General features: G+C 37.4%; 1 protein-coding gene across 4 annotated transcripts; it reads left to right on the plus strand.

The window, feature by feature from the left end:
- The first annotated feature begins 1,377 nt into the window (after positions 1 to 1,377).
- Positions 1,378 to 11,704, plus strand: LOC131300006 (uncharacterized). 4 transcript variants are annotated; one of them, XM_058325625.1, is made up of 8 exons: positions 1,386 to 2,244; positions 3,630 to 3,685; positions 6,274 to 6,383; positions 6,486 to 6,645; positions 9,303 to 9,395; positions 10,990 to 11,121; positions 11,473 to 11,532; positions 11,617 to 11,704. In XM_058325625.1, the coding sequence occupies exons 1-7, from the start codon at positions 1,512 to 1,514 to the stop codon at positions 11,503 to 11,505; spliced, it is 1,317 nt and encodes a 438-aa protein (XP_058181608.1). In that variant the 5' UTR covers positions 1,386 to 1,511; the 3' UTR covers positions 11,506 to 11,532; positions 11,617 to 11,704. The 4 variants fall into 4 exon arrangements, with proteins under 4 accessions (XP_058181609.1, XP_058181608.1, XP_058181610.1 ...); XM_058325627.1 differs by having other exon boundaries at positions 1,386 to 2,107; positions 2,144 to 2,244; positions 11,473 to 11,704; XM_058325626.1 differs by having other exon boundaries at positions 1,378 to 2,244; positions 11,473 to 11,704.
- Positions 11,705 to 17,210: the final 5,506 nt, after the last annotated feature.

The following is a 17,210-nucleotide window of genomic DNA, read 5'->3' on the forward strand; positions in this document are numbered from 1 at the left end:
TTTTTCAAGTGATTTGTGTAAAATCAGCTCCATCGGATGAATGTAAATGTTTGATCTAATCTTAACAATTTTTAATTTAAAATTCTGAATAAATAATTATAAGATTGGATACACTTATATTTATCCGATGGAGCTGATTTTTCGCGGGGTCCAGCAAAAAAATATTTTAAAATTAATGAATGTATCGGATCACCTAAAAGTGGACCCCACACAAAATTTGTGTAATACTAAGACATGGGTTGGATAAAAAAAGTTAAGTGTCTACTTTTGGGTCAGATTTTTGTGACTTAATGATTCATCTTGATGAAATAAATGAAAAAAGTATAAATTTTTTTATTGAAACTTATAATATTTTGAATTAAGACACAAAAAAATAAGTCAAAAAACTGTCAAAAAATTAGGAGTTTCGATCAAAATTTTATACCTTTTTGATTCCTCTTATCAAGATGAATCAATAAGTAAAGGTTTGACCCAAACCTAACAAATGCGGTTTTTTTTAATAAATACAAAAAAGTTAACTTTTTTTTATCCAAACTCACCCGTAGTATTACATAGATTTTTTTGTGGGGCCCACTTTTGGATCCCAAAAGACGATCCGATCCGTTCATTAATTTTAAAATTATTTTTTGCATGATGTAAAAAATCAACACTATTGCATACATGTAAGTGTTTGATCCAATCTTACAACTTTTTATTCAAAATCTTAATCTGCAATTTTGAATAAGAAGTTGTAAAAGTTTGGATCAAACACTTACCTTTATTGGATGGAGCTGATTTTAGAAAGATCGCTCGAAAAAATATTTTAGAACTAATGAACGAATCGAATCATTTGTGTGAGATCTAAAAATGGGCCTCACAAAAAATCTGTGGAGAATTCTGTGCAAAAAAAATCTGTTTGGTAGCAAAATTGGAGATAGAAATATGTTTCCGTTTGTTTTTGGATGGAAGATGACGACAGTGGTGTAATTGATGAGTTCTTTGATATGTCAGGTGTTTATGTGATGTTTCGTTAAGGTCAGTTGTTTATGTGTAATTTACGTGAAAGGTCAGGAGCTAATATGAAATTTTTTCAATAGTTTTTAATTAGTATAAAATTACGTATTTGTTAAAATAGACGTAGTGGATTTTAAAATATTTAATAGACCTTATAAATTTTAAAAATAAAAAAATGGACTAGAAAGTTAAAATCTTATTTCAAAAGAGCCCGGCTAAATACAACTGCGAATTTATTATACGTAGTTAATTCATAAAAAAAAATTAAATTTTCTTTTATGAATTAACTACGTATAATAAATTCGCAGTTATATTTAGCAGCACCATTTCAAAAACTATTTTTTCTTCTACCAAAATTCCAAATATACCTTGTCCTGCCGGAGACTCTCTTTACGTGTAGAGAGAGACACAGCCTGCCATAGCAATACTGAACAAAGAAAACACAACACTCGTTCGTACTCCACAAAACAAGATATCTCAACAACCATCAAAACAATCAGCAAAACCTTGTTGCCTCAATGAATTACTACTACTACTACTCTCTCAATTCATTCCTATCCTCCAATCCACACCCTAATAAATACCCATATCGCCGTAACCCCAGTCAGACCTCCACCGTCTCTTGTTCCCTCCGCCGCCACCACCGCCGCCGGAAAACCCCGAAAAATCCCACCCAACCCAAACCCACTTCGCCCTCCGCCGACGAGAAGCTCCAGATAGCCATCAACTTCCAACCCTTCTCCAACAAACCCTCATCGCTTCCTGTTATTAGAAAGGCGTTGAACGAATTCGTTCGGTCCGGTAACGAAGCCCTGGAAGACCTGACGACCTTGATCGCTCTAGACGCCGACCGGGGGGTTGTAATCTCGTGCCGTCCCTCCACGCTTCGATTCGTGGGCGGTTTGGTTGCTTGCAGTTTCGTAATTGTGGTTTTGGTGAAATTAGGGTTAGGGTTTTGGGGTAAAATGGGGTTTGGGAATAGAAGTAGGGTGGTGAGGAGGAGGGATAGGAGTCTTGGGGGAAGAGAAGTAGTTGTTGCCACCAGGAGAGATGCACATGATGGTGAAATTAGGGTTTTGGAAAATTCTCCGGCAGCGGTTCGGGCTGTCGGGTCAGAGGAGATGTGGGAGAGTAGGGCTAGGAGGGTGGAGGAGGAGATGTTGCCGAGTTGGTGGCCGGTTTCGTTACCGCCTCCTGTTTTAATCGATGAAAAGGAGCAGTATCAGAGGATGGCCAGCAGATTAATTCGAGGTTTCGTATACTGATGTTATTTTTGTTTTCGTTCATTTGTTGTCTCCTTTGTTATAATGTTTATGATGAAAGCCTCTGTTCTGTTTACTAATTTGCTAAAATTTAGTGATGACATGACTAGGGCCAATAAATGAACCAAACTGTTTGATCTCGAGTTGGCTAGTTAAAATCTCGTTTGTGATCGGTTTGTTACATGAACAAACCAAGCTTGAACGTGTTTTTAAAGCTCATTAAGCTTTCAAGCCAAGCTTGAATGTACTACTGCTCGTTCAACTTGTGATTGTTAAAAAGTTCAAGCTACTCGAGATCGGTTTGCGATCGGCTCGATTAACGCTCGTTTTGGATCGGTTCTTCTCATAAATAGGCCAAGCTTCAACATGTTTTTAAAGCTTGTTAAGTTTTCAAACCAAGCATGGACAATCAACTGTTCGGCTCATTCGGTTCGTTTATCAGCTCTAGACATGACATCATTTGTTTTGATCACCTCACAAGTTTATCAGCTCTAGACATGACATCATTTGTTTTGATCACCTCACAAGTCTTGGCTTTGATTTAATGATTTTGATCATAGATTGTTAAAATTTCTGTCTAAAATTGTGGATTACCAAGGATATAAGCCAGACATTTGTACCTGTGTCTCTATTTTTATTTGGTATCCATCTTTATTGAGAACCGGCTTTCGTTGGTTTGAAAGGGATTCAAAGGAGCAATTCCAATTTTTAACTATGGTCTTGAAATCCGGCCTAGATAACCAGAGGAATTACTCTGGGACATTGAATTCTGATATATTGAATGCTGGTGCCTGGTAGCATGCCGCACGAAGCGATTGTTAAAAATTCAATGGTTAATAGTGGGAGTCTATATCACATTTGCCCGTCACTGTTAATTTTATGATAGTGTACTTCTAATGTATTGTTGGCAATTAAAGATGCATAGAAGATAAGGCTATAAGCAGTTATTCATTTGTAAGAAGAAAGTTCATTACACCATCTGGAGTTTAATTTTGTTCACCCTCCACTTAAGAGGGTGAACATTACCCTCCTTCCTATTGGTTGAAATGATGTGGATTCCACCACAAAGAGATGTCATGCTTACCAAAAAGTGTATTGCAGGGGTGAGACCCACACCATTTCAACCAATAAGAGGGAGGGTAATGTTCACCCTCAATGAGGGAGGTGAACAAAATTGCACTCCACCATCTGCATCACATAGGATAAAAGACTTTTCCATATTTGCAATAGAAATGCAAATATGGTCTTATAATTGTTGCGGTCTTATAGTTATTGTGTTTCATTTAGGTACCAGTATGTGTTTTTCAAATTAATTGTAATGTTATGGTCATAGTTTTTCATCATCAAATCACAGTGTATCAACTTGATTTCCAGCAATCATGGACTACAGAATAGGCGGAAAGGACATCTTGGAGGATGATATTATTCAAGTGAGTGCTACTTTGTTCAACACGGTTGTCATTTATATCCATGCATATAACAACTTGTTGTTTGTTAATTCCTACCTCATTTGTTTTTTCATTGTCTAAGCATGAGTCATAAGCATATGGTTCTTTGGATAAAACATGACTCATAAGGGTAAAATCCGTGCCTAATACTTCAACAACTAATCTAGGTGCTCTAAGTATACCTGTACATGTTCATTTAGCTTCTTTTTTTTGTGTTCATTTGTGATTCTTTAATGAGATTCTTCTCAGGAGATGGTGGGGTTCGTAAGTTTAAGGTGCTTTGATTTTGATTTCTCATTATTGCATGCTGTGGTAGTAATATGGATGGTTCCCTAGACCTAAGTCACTGATTGGACTGATAAAAAAAAGTCACTTGTTGGATGATCGGGAGCGCAAGAGTCCGAAAAGTGTTTGTGTGTCCTTTGGAAGTTAGTGCCAGACACATTGATGTGGCAAGAAAACCTGCAGTTGTTGCTTGACTGCTACAGCAGCATCAAACCACACTAAAACACAACAGACCAGCAGTGAAATGCGAGAAAATAGCAAGAAGCTGATGTACAGTTGAAGCTAGAACATAACATTTGGTAGAGGTTAAAGTTTCGGAGGGGGGAAGGGGGATAAAATAAGAGGGGGATAAAGAGGGGGATATGATATGAGGAGAGATTACTGTTGAAGGGGGAATTAAAAGTTACTTGGTTTGTTTAGTAGTGGATATTAGGGGTGGATAGAGTACAATGGTATAAAATTCCTATTTTTCCCAAATCAAACAAACAAATTCTCTCTCTATTAAACAAATCCAATCGGATAATAAAAAAAAAAACCCACCCTATATCCAAACCCACTCTTTGATCCAAAATCTATTTCTTGTCTCTCTTATAATCTGAATAAACTCCAATATTGATATCAGAAACCCAAAATCAGAGCCTCCATTCCATTCCAATATTAAACTTTATTTTCCATTGTCGTTTGTTGGTTAATCCTTCGATTTTAGGTTTTTGATTTCCGGTTGACCCATTCTCGGTTAGACCAAATCCTACTTTGCACAATTCTATGTAGTCAACTGTCAACAGGAACTCAATCTTTTGTCGGGTTCGTCGAGTTAAGTCAAACCAAGATCTGATTTTGTGGTCTTGTATACAAACATCTTATCATCCAGTTCGTTGTCGACATGTTCTTCTTCTTCTTCTCATCTCTTTGTGTGTGTGCGCGCACGCGCGTGCATGCAAGGAAGGGGCAGAAAACTGGTGCCGGGTATAATTTGGATTGGGGAGGGGTGGATCCAGATATAATACCTCTGCAGGTGGATAAACATGTCCAAGCCAAAAATTATCCGGGAAGCAAAACTCAAAAGAAACAAGTCTATCATCTTTAGCAAGCATTTGAGAAAAATAAGACTACGAACATAATAACAAGTCTATTACCTTTAACAAGTCCATTAATCCATGCTAACTAATGGTGCGGAGAAGCTGTCTAGTGGGCCTGCGTGTCCTTTTACAGTGTCTTGTATGCTCGTGCACACGTGTTTGTGTCCAAAGAGTCTCCAACGCGGTTCCGTTGCCTCTGATGAAGTGTCTGTGCTACATAGATACACGTCAATCTGCTTCATGCCTCAGTGTCTCTGCCGACTCTCTGGACATGTTAGACACGCTCAAATGTGTTTCCATTTCCTAATGATATTTTAAGAGTCGGACACGATTGGAACACACCAGGCCTAGGGACACGACAGGGACACATTGAGCATATGTTGAAGATAATTGAGGACACTCTGGGGACACTGATGGTAGGTCAGAATGCAATTTTCAAAGTTGGGAGATGGTCAAATTGCTATTGGTGGTTAGTTTTTGAGTATGTATTTGATATTGTTGGTTTTTCATATCTTCATATCACTGAAATTTTTTGTGTTGTACTGATTTAATCACTAATTAGATGGAACTGATATGTTTGTTAATTCTGTTAGTAGCTGTATATGTATTATTTTGTTCAACGTGTACCCAACGAGTCGATGTCCTAATTGTGGGAACTTGACATGTCCGCGTGTCTGTGTCATGTCGTTCCTTACTTACTTGTCCCGCGTCCATTGCCTTGTTTCTTAGTTTATCAGAAGACACTAACAGAGTTGTATCTCGTTGATCTCACCTTCTTTTCATTTTATATCATGTGCATTTTTGTGGGATGAACTTATCAATTATTATTATTATTTTTTTGTGTGGGATGAATATCTGTGCAAATTATCATTGATGCACATATTTCGTGTTGTCAACCTTGTGAACATTTGGGAAGGGAACAAACTAGAAAGACATTGCTATGAAGCATCAGAAAGGGGATCCTAAGCAACAATAGAGTCCATGACCCCGCGTATTAAGGGGAGGTTTAATATCCTTTGTCCCGAGTATACCCATTTCCAAAAAATGTAGTACTTGAAAATGTTAAATTTTACATTTCTCCAGTGGAATTGTACGGTATATATTGGAGATCAAGTTCATTGCTCGACATCACAAGAGTACCTTATTTGCGGAACAGGTCACTCTTTGCTAATGCACTGTTTTCTGTATACCCTTGTCGGTGAGCAGTTCCGTCGGTTATGCAGGACATCTGGAGCGAGGGTGTCGTTTGACACAACCAATGGACGCGATTCTTTTTACCGTGCATCTGTTCATTTTGTTTTCGATCATTGTGACAGGTACTTCTTAACATGTATGCATAAACGTCTCCGGTTGTTGCTTGTTATGCTTCACGAGAGCATACTTTTTTTGTAGTTGTAATGCGATTCTGTTTTTTCCAGAGTGCAAAATCACTCTACTTCTGTTCAGATAGATGGAGAGGATGCTCGGCAATTCGTTGCTGGGCTTGCTGATAACATTGGTCTTGAGAACACTCGTGCTGCGAGAATAGTTTCTGCAGCTGTTGCTGCTTGCACACGGTCGTGCTTTTTACAGGCTTGGGTAAGTCTTCTCCCTCTCTTAGGTGGAACTGGCTAATGGCTTATCAACAGCATCGTTACTCTACTGCATTCACTAATAGCAAAATATAGTAAAGGCAAGTTTTATCCACTGCTAGAGTTTTAGACGTGTCATTTTATTGTGCGCCTATTGGTATCAAAGCTTAAGCTGTACGGATACAAGCCCAACAATATGTGAAATGTGATCATCCTTGCAGAAGATGGTACAAACAAGAAAATGCAGACAGTGAGCCTTGAACCTAAGACTTCTTGGGAAACCAAAACTCCAATACCATGTTAGAACGCCAATTGACACAAAAGTTTAAGTTGTGAGGAAATTGTGCACACCGATCTATATCAAGCTATCCGACATCTTTAAGCCCAAGTGGGGAGAATCATAGGCTCAAGTTTGAGAAAGCATTTTTTTTGCTCGGCGAAAGTTAGCATTGTTAGTTGTAGTTAGTGAGTTGTAAACCCCTTTCAAATGCATGAGAGTACTTGGTGCTTACCACTCCACCTTGGAAGTTCGATAAAGTTGTGGCACTTATAGTACAGAACAAGCAGATATGTCACATTATGATGTTACTTTACAAGGCGATGTTGGTGCTTAGTAAATGTAATTGTGTATCACAACCACTAAGATTAAAAAGTAGAGTAGAACATAACAACTGAGGATCGAAGTAAATGGGAATTTAACCCACCGAAAATCATTGAATGTTAGGCCATCTCCAAAAAGTGAATTAAAGATAAAACTAAGGTCAGTATTAGCTCAGTTAACAAACCTTAAGTGTTTAATTAAGCTCCAATAGTGAGGTTGAGGTTAAAGTCAGAAAATTTTAAGTCAGAATTAGTCCAGAACATAACTGTACTAGTCCTTTTAACAACACATGGGAAGAGAGAGAACGGAAGAAAAGAAAAGGAAAAAGGGGGCAGCCCTCTGGCTGTGTCAGATTTGGCAAGAGGAGGAGAGAGATAAAGAGGGAGAATAGAAGAGAGGAAAAAGTAGGGCCAACTTTGTGTATATATGTTTATAGAATTGATCAGGTCTTTTGATATGTAGGGGTTCAAGTCCGTCACATTTTTGGTTCCAGATAGACAACAAAAGTAAAAGTCACCCAAGTAGAATGTTGACATGCTTATCATTCTGGCTGCACAAAGAAAACGTCTAGTTGGAAACTATGCCTGGGCAAGGCTCTTCCAGAGAGTTGTGAGCCAAGCTTCCAGGTATGCGGTGCACCCCTAGGGAAGATGCAACTCTCAGAAACCTGGCAGCATGGGCATACAATGCTTAATGGATCTTGTCTTAATTAGTACTTCTTTACAACTGTTGATTTATCTTCTTCAAGTTGCAGGATGAAATGAGAAACCTTGAGGAGCTATATGTTTGACCAGACTAACAATGAGGGGCCCAATGATGAGTAATCTCATTGGACTACCAGTGAGGGGGAATTAAGTATTAAGCAATAGCGCACACCCTATGGTACTGTGTAACCCATTTTTTGTGGGATAGTATTCGCCAGATGTGTAAACCTGACAGCATAAGTTCCAACCAAATGTAGGATATACAGTACCCTTGGATTGTTGGTCAATAATCCAGACAAATAAACAGGGCCTTAGAAAACTGTCCAAACATACCACTTGAAGGTTTCTTTGGATAACAAGACCCAGCTTGGTTATATAAAGCATCCCTAAATCGCGGTTAAAACGGGAAGCAACTCATATGAAGGGTTAACACGAACCGTGAATCATAAATTTGGAGACGAGTATCAAAAGGGGAACTCCAATCACTACTATCATTTTGCTTTCCCCAGTGCTTCGGTCCAAGGAGGGGATTGTTGGCTAAAGCCTAAAGCATTCATAGTCATCTCTGATGACAAGCCAAGTAACTCAAAATCTTCTCCTTTCGACAATGAAATTGGTCATTCTCTCAACTCTCGCTCCGGCTCCTCGTCGTCACTTCAAATAGACTTGATGATCACTAGTGGCAAGGTTTTGCCTCCTCCTTCAACAAAAGCATAACACTCCACAACTCCTCCATCGGCTAGTTAATCTCCAAACATGTATAGATATAGTCATATAGATAAACACATACAGAAATATAAACATATGCCCCATTGTGGGAGTGCCATACTCTACATCTCACACTCTTAAGTAAACGTTTGTCTACATGAAGAACTAGTAAGTGTGTGTGTGTGTGTCTATATATATATATATATATATATATATATCGGTCCCAGGTCATACAGATATACAAGTTTACGTGTACATCTCTCTCTCTCTCTCTCTCTCTCTCTCTCTCTCTCTCTCTCTCTCATTAAACTACAATTCTTCTCTCTGTCTCTCTCTCTCTCTCTCATATTCATTAAATTACAATTCTTATCCTTAAGGCCTCTCCAATTCTTCTCTCTCTCACCCTCATATTCATTAAACTGCAATTCTTATCCTTAAGGCCATCTCCAGACGTGTTAAATTTGTTTTGTTATATGACACAAAAGTACAAAAAGTGGTACCGAAAAATAGTTGTGTATATGCACACAAAAAAAAAAAAAAATGTTACAGTTAATTTAGTATGTAAATGAATGTTGCAATAGTATTGTTAAGGTACTTATTACTCTTAATTGGGATGCTTAAATAGCTAAAGAAATGTTACTGGGTCTTCAGGCTCTGGAAATGCAAGGTAAACATTCTGAAGCAGCAGTGGAACTGTCAAAGATATGTCTCATTCACCGGATATTTCCTCCAGAAGAGTGCTCTGTATGTGCTGTTTACTTTATTTTCCTTCTGTTTTCTTCTGAATATTTCTACAGAAAATGGTCCTTATTTTGGTTGAACATTCAATCCTTGTTCAGTTATTTTGTGGCTTTCACAATGCAAAAGCAAATGCATGGTTTCAAAACCCTTGTTTGCCAAATGAATACGCACCAGTGCTCCCCCTTTTTCTGTTGACGACGTGACTCACATTTGATAACCCTGCCCATCCTATTTTCAAGGAAACATTCCACTCCTAGCTTGCTGTATTTGACATGTAGATGCTCTGTAATGATCTGGACCCCAGCCCCTAGTGTTTTTTTTTTGATCAGCGACCCCAGCCCCTAGTTAGTTGGTAAAATTTTATGATGAAGCTTGAGCTAAATTCGTAAATAGTAATGTTTTGTCAGAGGAAGCGACGAAGTTATAACATTTCTGGTTCATATAACATTTTCAACTAGAGTCCGTACAACAAAATTTGAATGCATGTTGAGTTATATGCAACATTCTGAAGTAAAGGTCAGAGACTCAGAATAGCTGATTTCCCTTTAAGAGATATCACAGCAAGCCAAAAGTCTTCACACATAAATATAGGCTTAAGTTTCTGCCGTATATGCAGAATGATTCATGAAACTTCACTATAGTTTATCCTCATACAGATTGTTAATGAGATCTAAATGAAACTGAGATGAAGGCACTACTGCATGAGAAACATAGAGGAAAAGCATTTATTTGTATACAAAAATCACATAAGTTTTCATTGTGTAGAGCAAAGTCTCTCTCTTTCTCTCTCTCGATATGGAAAATGAAGACTTGGTCTCTACATCTACATGTAACCCAACATATGCATTTAAGTATTTAGTCTCTACATGTTACACTTGATATGCATTTAAGTTTTGGGTTCAAGATGGGACACAAGTCCTCGTGAGGGTCAAGTTATAATGCTTTATGTGAGTTTAGGAATCAAAATATTTGTTAATGTCTCTACTATGGCTTAACCTTGGATTGGGCTAAATTGATCAATCTATCAACTCTAATTTACCATGATCTAGCACATATGTGGGGATATTTGGACATAACAGGTTTAACTGACAAGAGCACACTACGAGCTTAGCTCCAACCACTCAAGGCCTTAATCACTAGGCCTAAGATGCTTGATATTAAGTCTTGGTGTGTTATAAGCTCACAGGTCGATGTGGCTCTTGATGGCTTGTTCTTGCCAAAACCCTTCAGCGCAATACTCAAATTGAAGAAGTCCACTCAGATTAACGTCCCTTTGTCAGGATAAACCGATGACGCAAATTATATCAGCTCATTCAGTGTGCTGACTTGAATTTCATCCTGTAGTATGCTCTATGATTGATATCTCTGTCTACATCTGTTTTTGAGACAATCCACCTTCCTCCTGCTTTTTTGTGTGTGTGTGTGTGTGTGGGGTCCTTTTACACTGCACCATAACGGGCTTGACATACCCTGTGGAATACATCTCAAAAAGCTTCAGCTTTAGGGCACTTAGTCATCTAACATGATACATACCCTGTGGCGTTTTCCTGTTGCTATGAAATTCTCTCATCTTTGGTGGGTAAATCCTTTTGTGCAGCCTGAGATGGAGATGGTGGCTCGAGGCCTTGAGAAGCATTTAAAAGTACAGCAAAGGGAATTTTTGATGGACACGCTTGTTGGGGTTTGTGGCAAAGGGAGCCATAGAAGTATGGCGGAAGCTCTGGGTCTGGTACATCCTAGATTTCTTCTTGACTTTTCAAGCAAATTCTGCCTGCAGAGAAATTTTACAACTTAACTGAATGTTGGAAGAAACAAAAATATCAAATAGTTTGAGCAAATATCAAAGTTTTGTCTCAGAGGCATTGGGAAACCCAAATTCTTTCTCCTGGAGACGGTTCTTTTCGCGTCACCTCACCCCTGCACTGCAAGTACACGAACTGTTCAAATTCATTTTAGCATTTAACCTTAACTAAATGCATAAAACCTTATTGATGGGATTGAACGTAATTTCATTGATTTCTTATTTGTATGATTTGAACACATCGAGAACTTTTTACGTAGGGTCAAATTCTCCTTGTAGGTACCATCAATGGAAGGGGTTCGCAATGAGTAGATAGGGAAACAAGTTACAGCATAAATGGTACTGACTGTGAATTGCGTCCTATTGGTTCTAAAGCGTTGCAGTTGGGACTTATGATAATTCATTGTTATTTGTCTTCCACAGGTTTCTTTGCTGTAATACTAATTTGTAAATCACAGGAATAATCAATGGGAGTCTTCCTCTTTTGATCTTCTGCTGCAATTTTGAGCAATCTCTGGTTTTCATAGGCATAAATTGCTCTGAAATGGCAAAAATGTGTGAGCTATGGTTCTACCATATTCTAGAGTTTGGGGAAGTAGATACACAAATCTTTCCCTTCTTTTTGGAAAGAAGTTAATTCCATTGCCTTGAACCCTCTCACAGGACTTGGATGGTCAAGGCCCAAGTTCAAGTCTATTGGGGCTAAACAAAATCCTTGCATCTTCCACATGTGGTGGGCTTTAGTTTCGGCCCCCGATATAGGTGCATTGGGGCCTTTATAGATGTGGTATGACGGAGCAATACTCATCTAGTGGAGGTGATGAAGTATAATATCTGCACATCATAAAAAACAAAAAGAGAAATCTCACAATGTACCAGGCCCAGAGGTAGTTCTTGGTGGATTGAAGACGGGATTTCAGCCCATGACCTGTTTGAGCCCATTAGAAGTAGGCACAGCCTGGCCTAAATGCCTGTCTAACGGGTAGCCAATCTAGGAGGCCCGGAGCCTGGAATTCCTACCTATGTACAAAGCAAGTTTTTTATTCTTCGAGGAATGGCCTCGAGCCCAAGCCCAACTTCAGGCCCATAGACCGCATACCTGCAGGTTGTAGGTTGGTCCTAGGCCTAGGTTTGAAAAATGTTCCCGCCCAACATGAGCTCAAAATTGACTAAAGGCACGATATGTCGTGGAAAAAAGTATTATGATTTTGGGGTGTTTTCGGTAGACAATAACTTAAGGATCATTTCTTGTTAAAAATGTTAAGTTGTTTTCACTAAGCATTAAGTTGAAAAATATCAAATTGTTTTCACTAACCAATAATTTTATCTTAATCAATATATTTTAGAGTGTTTAACAGTAATAAAAAAGCTATCATATGAAACGGCAAATCACCTATTTATAGAGTCAAGAACATATTAATCTTAAGGACATCAAAATGGAAAATGATCGACCCTAAATTCTATTGCATTGTGCATCCTCTCTAAAGAAAAGAACTTGTCTTCAAGTTGAAAAACTTGACTCAAGAAAACTAAATCAAGAAATAAACGCAAAACTGTATTATGCAGCTTCATATTAGACATGTGGTTGCATTTCCTTGAACGTCACCCTCATACAATAACTCATCTTCAATGTGAGCATCCCTTTGTGTACATTCACCGCATCAATACTTTTGTGAAATAAAATCACCCATTTACCATGCCTCTTATGATTCAAAATATCTTTGTAGTTGCTCATCATAGACACCTCCAAGTCGTGCAATGAACTATCCACCTCGGCATGTTGGAAAATATTCGCACTATGCTCTAACCTAGCTTTATTGAAGAAGACTATGCCTAAAGAATCCAAATTGTCTTTATCCTCTTTCGGCCACTATGGAACTTGTCTGGGCTCCCCCACAACTTAATGCAAACATCTTGAACCAAGGACAATTTGAGAGCAATCATCAAATTTCGGTTCTAAAAATCCCCTAAAATCGGTGATACATCGAAAACAATTTCATTTGTCTTTGGTAGCACACACAATGCAACATCAACTCCATACCTTTCTTCTCGTAATTATTCTCTATCTTCCCATTGCAAGAAACAAGGCTCATTGCTTACAAGAATAAGCATTTCTAGTTCTTCATTAGTGCCACCAACGTCCTCAAGCACTTCTTCCTTGTTACCATCAATATACTCATTCTAATACTCGTCAAATACTGGAACGCGTTCGAAGTCACCTTCAAAGTCTTCTTTGAGAGACTCATCAAAGATAGGCAAATCTTCAATTACATCTTCAATCTCAATGACACAATTACCATCAAGAACACCTTCAAATTCTTTTACTGATAGGAATATCAACATCTTCCACATCATTATCATCATAGTGTATCATCTCATTCTCTATAAGGATAGCCAAAAATAATGGCTAGTAAAGTCTAGGTCTTATTCAACTAAAATTTTACCTAAACCCATATTTTTAATGAACTTATAAGGAAAAACAATTATGAAAGTACAAATTTATTTATTCATTGGCAGGAGAGGAATTTAAATGGCAAGAGCCCTTAAAGTTAAAACACTTTACTTCTTTCCTTTTTTTTTTTTTGTCTATCGATAGAAGAGATCTCTTACATCATGAATGAAGTATAAAGTACAAACCCGGTATATTATATTAATTGTGAGAGTTTACAAGATAACCAAAACCAACAACTCAAACAAAACAATAAATAATCCCATCACAGGGAGAACTAAGAAAGAGGAAAAGCCTCTCTAGGAGAAGAACACCACATGCAGAGGTGGGGATATTCGAACTCTCGACCTTCTAGTGAGATACAAGAGGTCAACTGGGCTAGTCCCCATTGGTTAAGTTAAACACTTTACGACTCGTTATGTTTTGTGAAAGTTATCGGTAATGGAATCATTTTATGCTATAAAAGGTGCCTTTTTCATTTTTTCCAATTTGCACTTGTACCCAATCAGTCTATCATGTATCCATCAATTTTCGTTCCATTGCGGTATAGTTAATGTACACAATATAAAATATTTTTCTCTTGAATCATGATTTTTTGGTAATACCACGTGCGAATCAGGGAAATTAATTCTGGTACTCCAATTTTAATCATTGACACTCCACTTTGTGTCTTCATGATCATGTGAGATTGCAAAACAAAAAGTGGACTGCCAAATCACATCTCAAGACCGTGAATCAATCCTACCTGAAATTGATACTCTATGGAGCATTGAAACAATGAGATCTAGTCTAATATCAATATATAAGCTTTATGCTGATCTTTCTCTACATGGGAAGCCATGCACTGTGAAATCAAAGGAAAACTAGTTTCTTCGTTTGCTTAAATGAAAATTCTTGTTACTACAATTCGATAGTCTTGGATATATAGCACATCTAGATAATTAATGATAGTCATTTGAACATTAACGTACGACGGTTTGTTATAGTAACTTAGTTTGCTTAAATAGAAGGAGATTAAATTTTTTACACTGTCGATATCTTCCAAATCAATTACATTACACCACGTCACCATGTTCAAATAATTGGGACCATTGTTTTGACGACGTGACGTAATATAATTGATTTGAAAGAAATAAATGTTTACATTGGCGGTGTAAAGAATTTAATCTCAAATGGAAGTACCTGTAATCACCACGCGATAATCTTTGACGAAAATTAAAGAAAATCAAGAAAAGATAGATATATAATTCAAATATTCGCGATGAGTACTAATTGTAGTAATACCATAAGGCCAAATAAACACATAATCCGCTATAGAATCTGTGGAGCAAATTCTAGCGCATTCCGGGACTATTTAAACTCTGCAATCCAAGATTTTGTACATGCACCTCAGTCCCAAATATGCGAAGCTGGCAATCATAGGCTCGATCCTGTGGATTTTGACTCATTTATCTTTTTGAGAAGAGTACGAAATTAATCTTGTTTCTTTTCAATCGGAAATTTTAGAAATCCTCTATTTCTTCTTTTTATCTTCTTTTTCTTCTGGATAAGTTCATTTCATCGGGGGTGGGGTTTCTTCTTACTCTATTCCCACGTTTATGTTGGTCTCATGGCCTTTTTTTTTGCGTTTCTCAAGAAATTCTAATATGACAGAAGAACGGTTGTTGTCTATGGCATATCATCTGAGTGAGTGAGACATTGATTTCATTTTCTGCTCAAAGAAAAAAAAGATATATTTTATTTTTAACAAAGTGGGCCCTGTGGTTTTTGTGACATAAATTGCTCCATTTCAAGACAAACTATAACAGCAAGTTAAATGAACAAACTACAGGTATGCATCCCTTGTACTAGGATAAGTACAGCGAAGCTTATATTTAATACATGCAGTAATATTTACTTGGGGAAGAAATAACAAAGTTCTATTTAAACAGTGACCTAATGTTTCGAATTGGACATGCATAGCAAGAGCAGAGAAAGAGAATGGTTTACAGTAATTTCGTTGATCTTGTTGTCTCGATTATGGGTGGTGAGGTTTTCCTCCATTTGTTCGCCAAAGATTTCTGCCTTCCGGGACGAGAAGTGTTTGTCGATCGTGTTACAACAACAAGCGTGTACAGTGGTACCGGTACCGGTTTATGTAAGCATTTGTAATTTGGTTATAAGCCAAGTTTTTTGGAATAAAGAGATTCTGTTGCTCCAGCTATAATTTTGTTTTTGTTGTGTTCTGTAGTTTGGTTATCTATCATTTGTTGTCCTTGGGAAGCTAGATGATAAGGTTATCCCAACTCTAAATCCACTAAATAGAAGAGCTTCCCTCCGTTGGTAGCGGATGACATATGACTGTCCTTGGCTTAGATGTGAAACATTGATGGAATGTAGGTTTTTGGTTCTGATGCCGATCCCGTTTCCCGGTAATCTTTGTAACTTCGTTTTTAGATTAATAAAATTTTCTTTTGCCGATAAAAAAAATAGAAGAGCAAATGATGAATTACCATTTCATTTTCCAGAGCGCTTTTAGAGACGGGTTAGAGATTATTTTCGTGCTTGATAAGTTTGGATCTTGGTTTTAATAAAATGGCTTCTAACAATTTTTTTTTTACATATTCCATCTCAACGGCACAATTACCATCAAGAACACCTTCAAATTCTTTTACTGATATATAGGAATATCAACATCTTCCACATCATTATCATCATAGTGTATCATCTCATTCTCTATAGGGATAGCCAAAAATAATGGCTAGTAAAGTCTAGGTCTTATTCAACTAAAATTTTACCTAAATACATATTTTTAATGTACTTATAAGGAAAAAAATTATGAAAGTACAAATTTATTTATTCATTGGCAGGAGAGGAATTTAAATGGCAAGAGCCCTTAAAGTTAAAACACTTCTTTCCTTCTTTTTTTTTTGTTATCGATGGGAGAGATCTCTTACATTATGAATGAAGTATAAAGTACAAACCGTACACTATATCAATTGTGAGAGTCTACGAGATAACCAAAACCAACAACTCAGACAAAATAATAAATAATCCCATCATAGGGAGAAACTAAGAAAGAGGAAAAGCCTTTCTAGGAGAAGAACACCACATGCAGAGGTGGGGACATTCGAACTCCCGACCTTCTAGTGAAATACAAGAGGTCAACTGGGCTAGTACCAGTTGGTTAAGTTAAACCCTTTATGACTCCTTATGTTTTGTGAAAGTTATCGGTAATGGAATCATTTTATGCTATAAAAGGTGCCTTTTTCATTTTTTCCAATTTGCAATTGTACCTAATCAGTCTATCATGTATCCATCAATTTTCGTTCTATTGCGGTGTAGTTAATGTACACAATATAAAATATTTTTCTCTTGAATCATGATTTTTTGGTAATACCACGTGCGAATCAGGGAAACTAATTCTAGCACTCTAATTTTGACCATTGGCACTCCACTTTGTGTCTTCATGACCACGTGAGATTGTAAAACAAAAAGTGGAGTGCCAAATCACATCTCAAGACCACGAATCAATCCTACCTGAAATTGATACTCTATGGAGCATTGAAACAATGAGATCTAGTCTAAT

Source organism: Rhododendron vialii, chromosome 9a (assembly GCF_030253575.1).
Source record: "Rhododendron vialii isolate Sample 1 chromosome 9a, ASM3025357v1".
Classification (NCBI taxonomy): domain Eukaryota; kingdom Viridiplantae; phylum Streptophyta; class Magnoliopsida; order Ericales; family Ericaceae; genus Rhododendron; species Rhododendron vialii.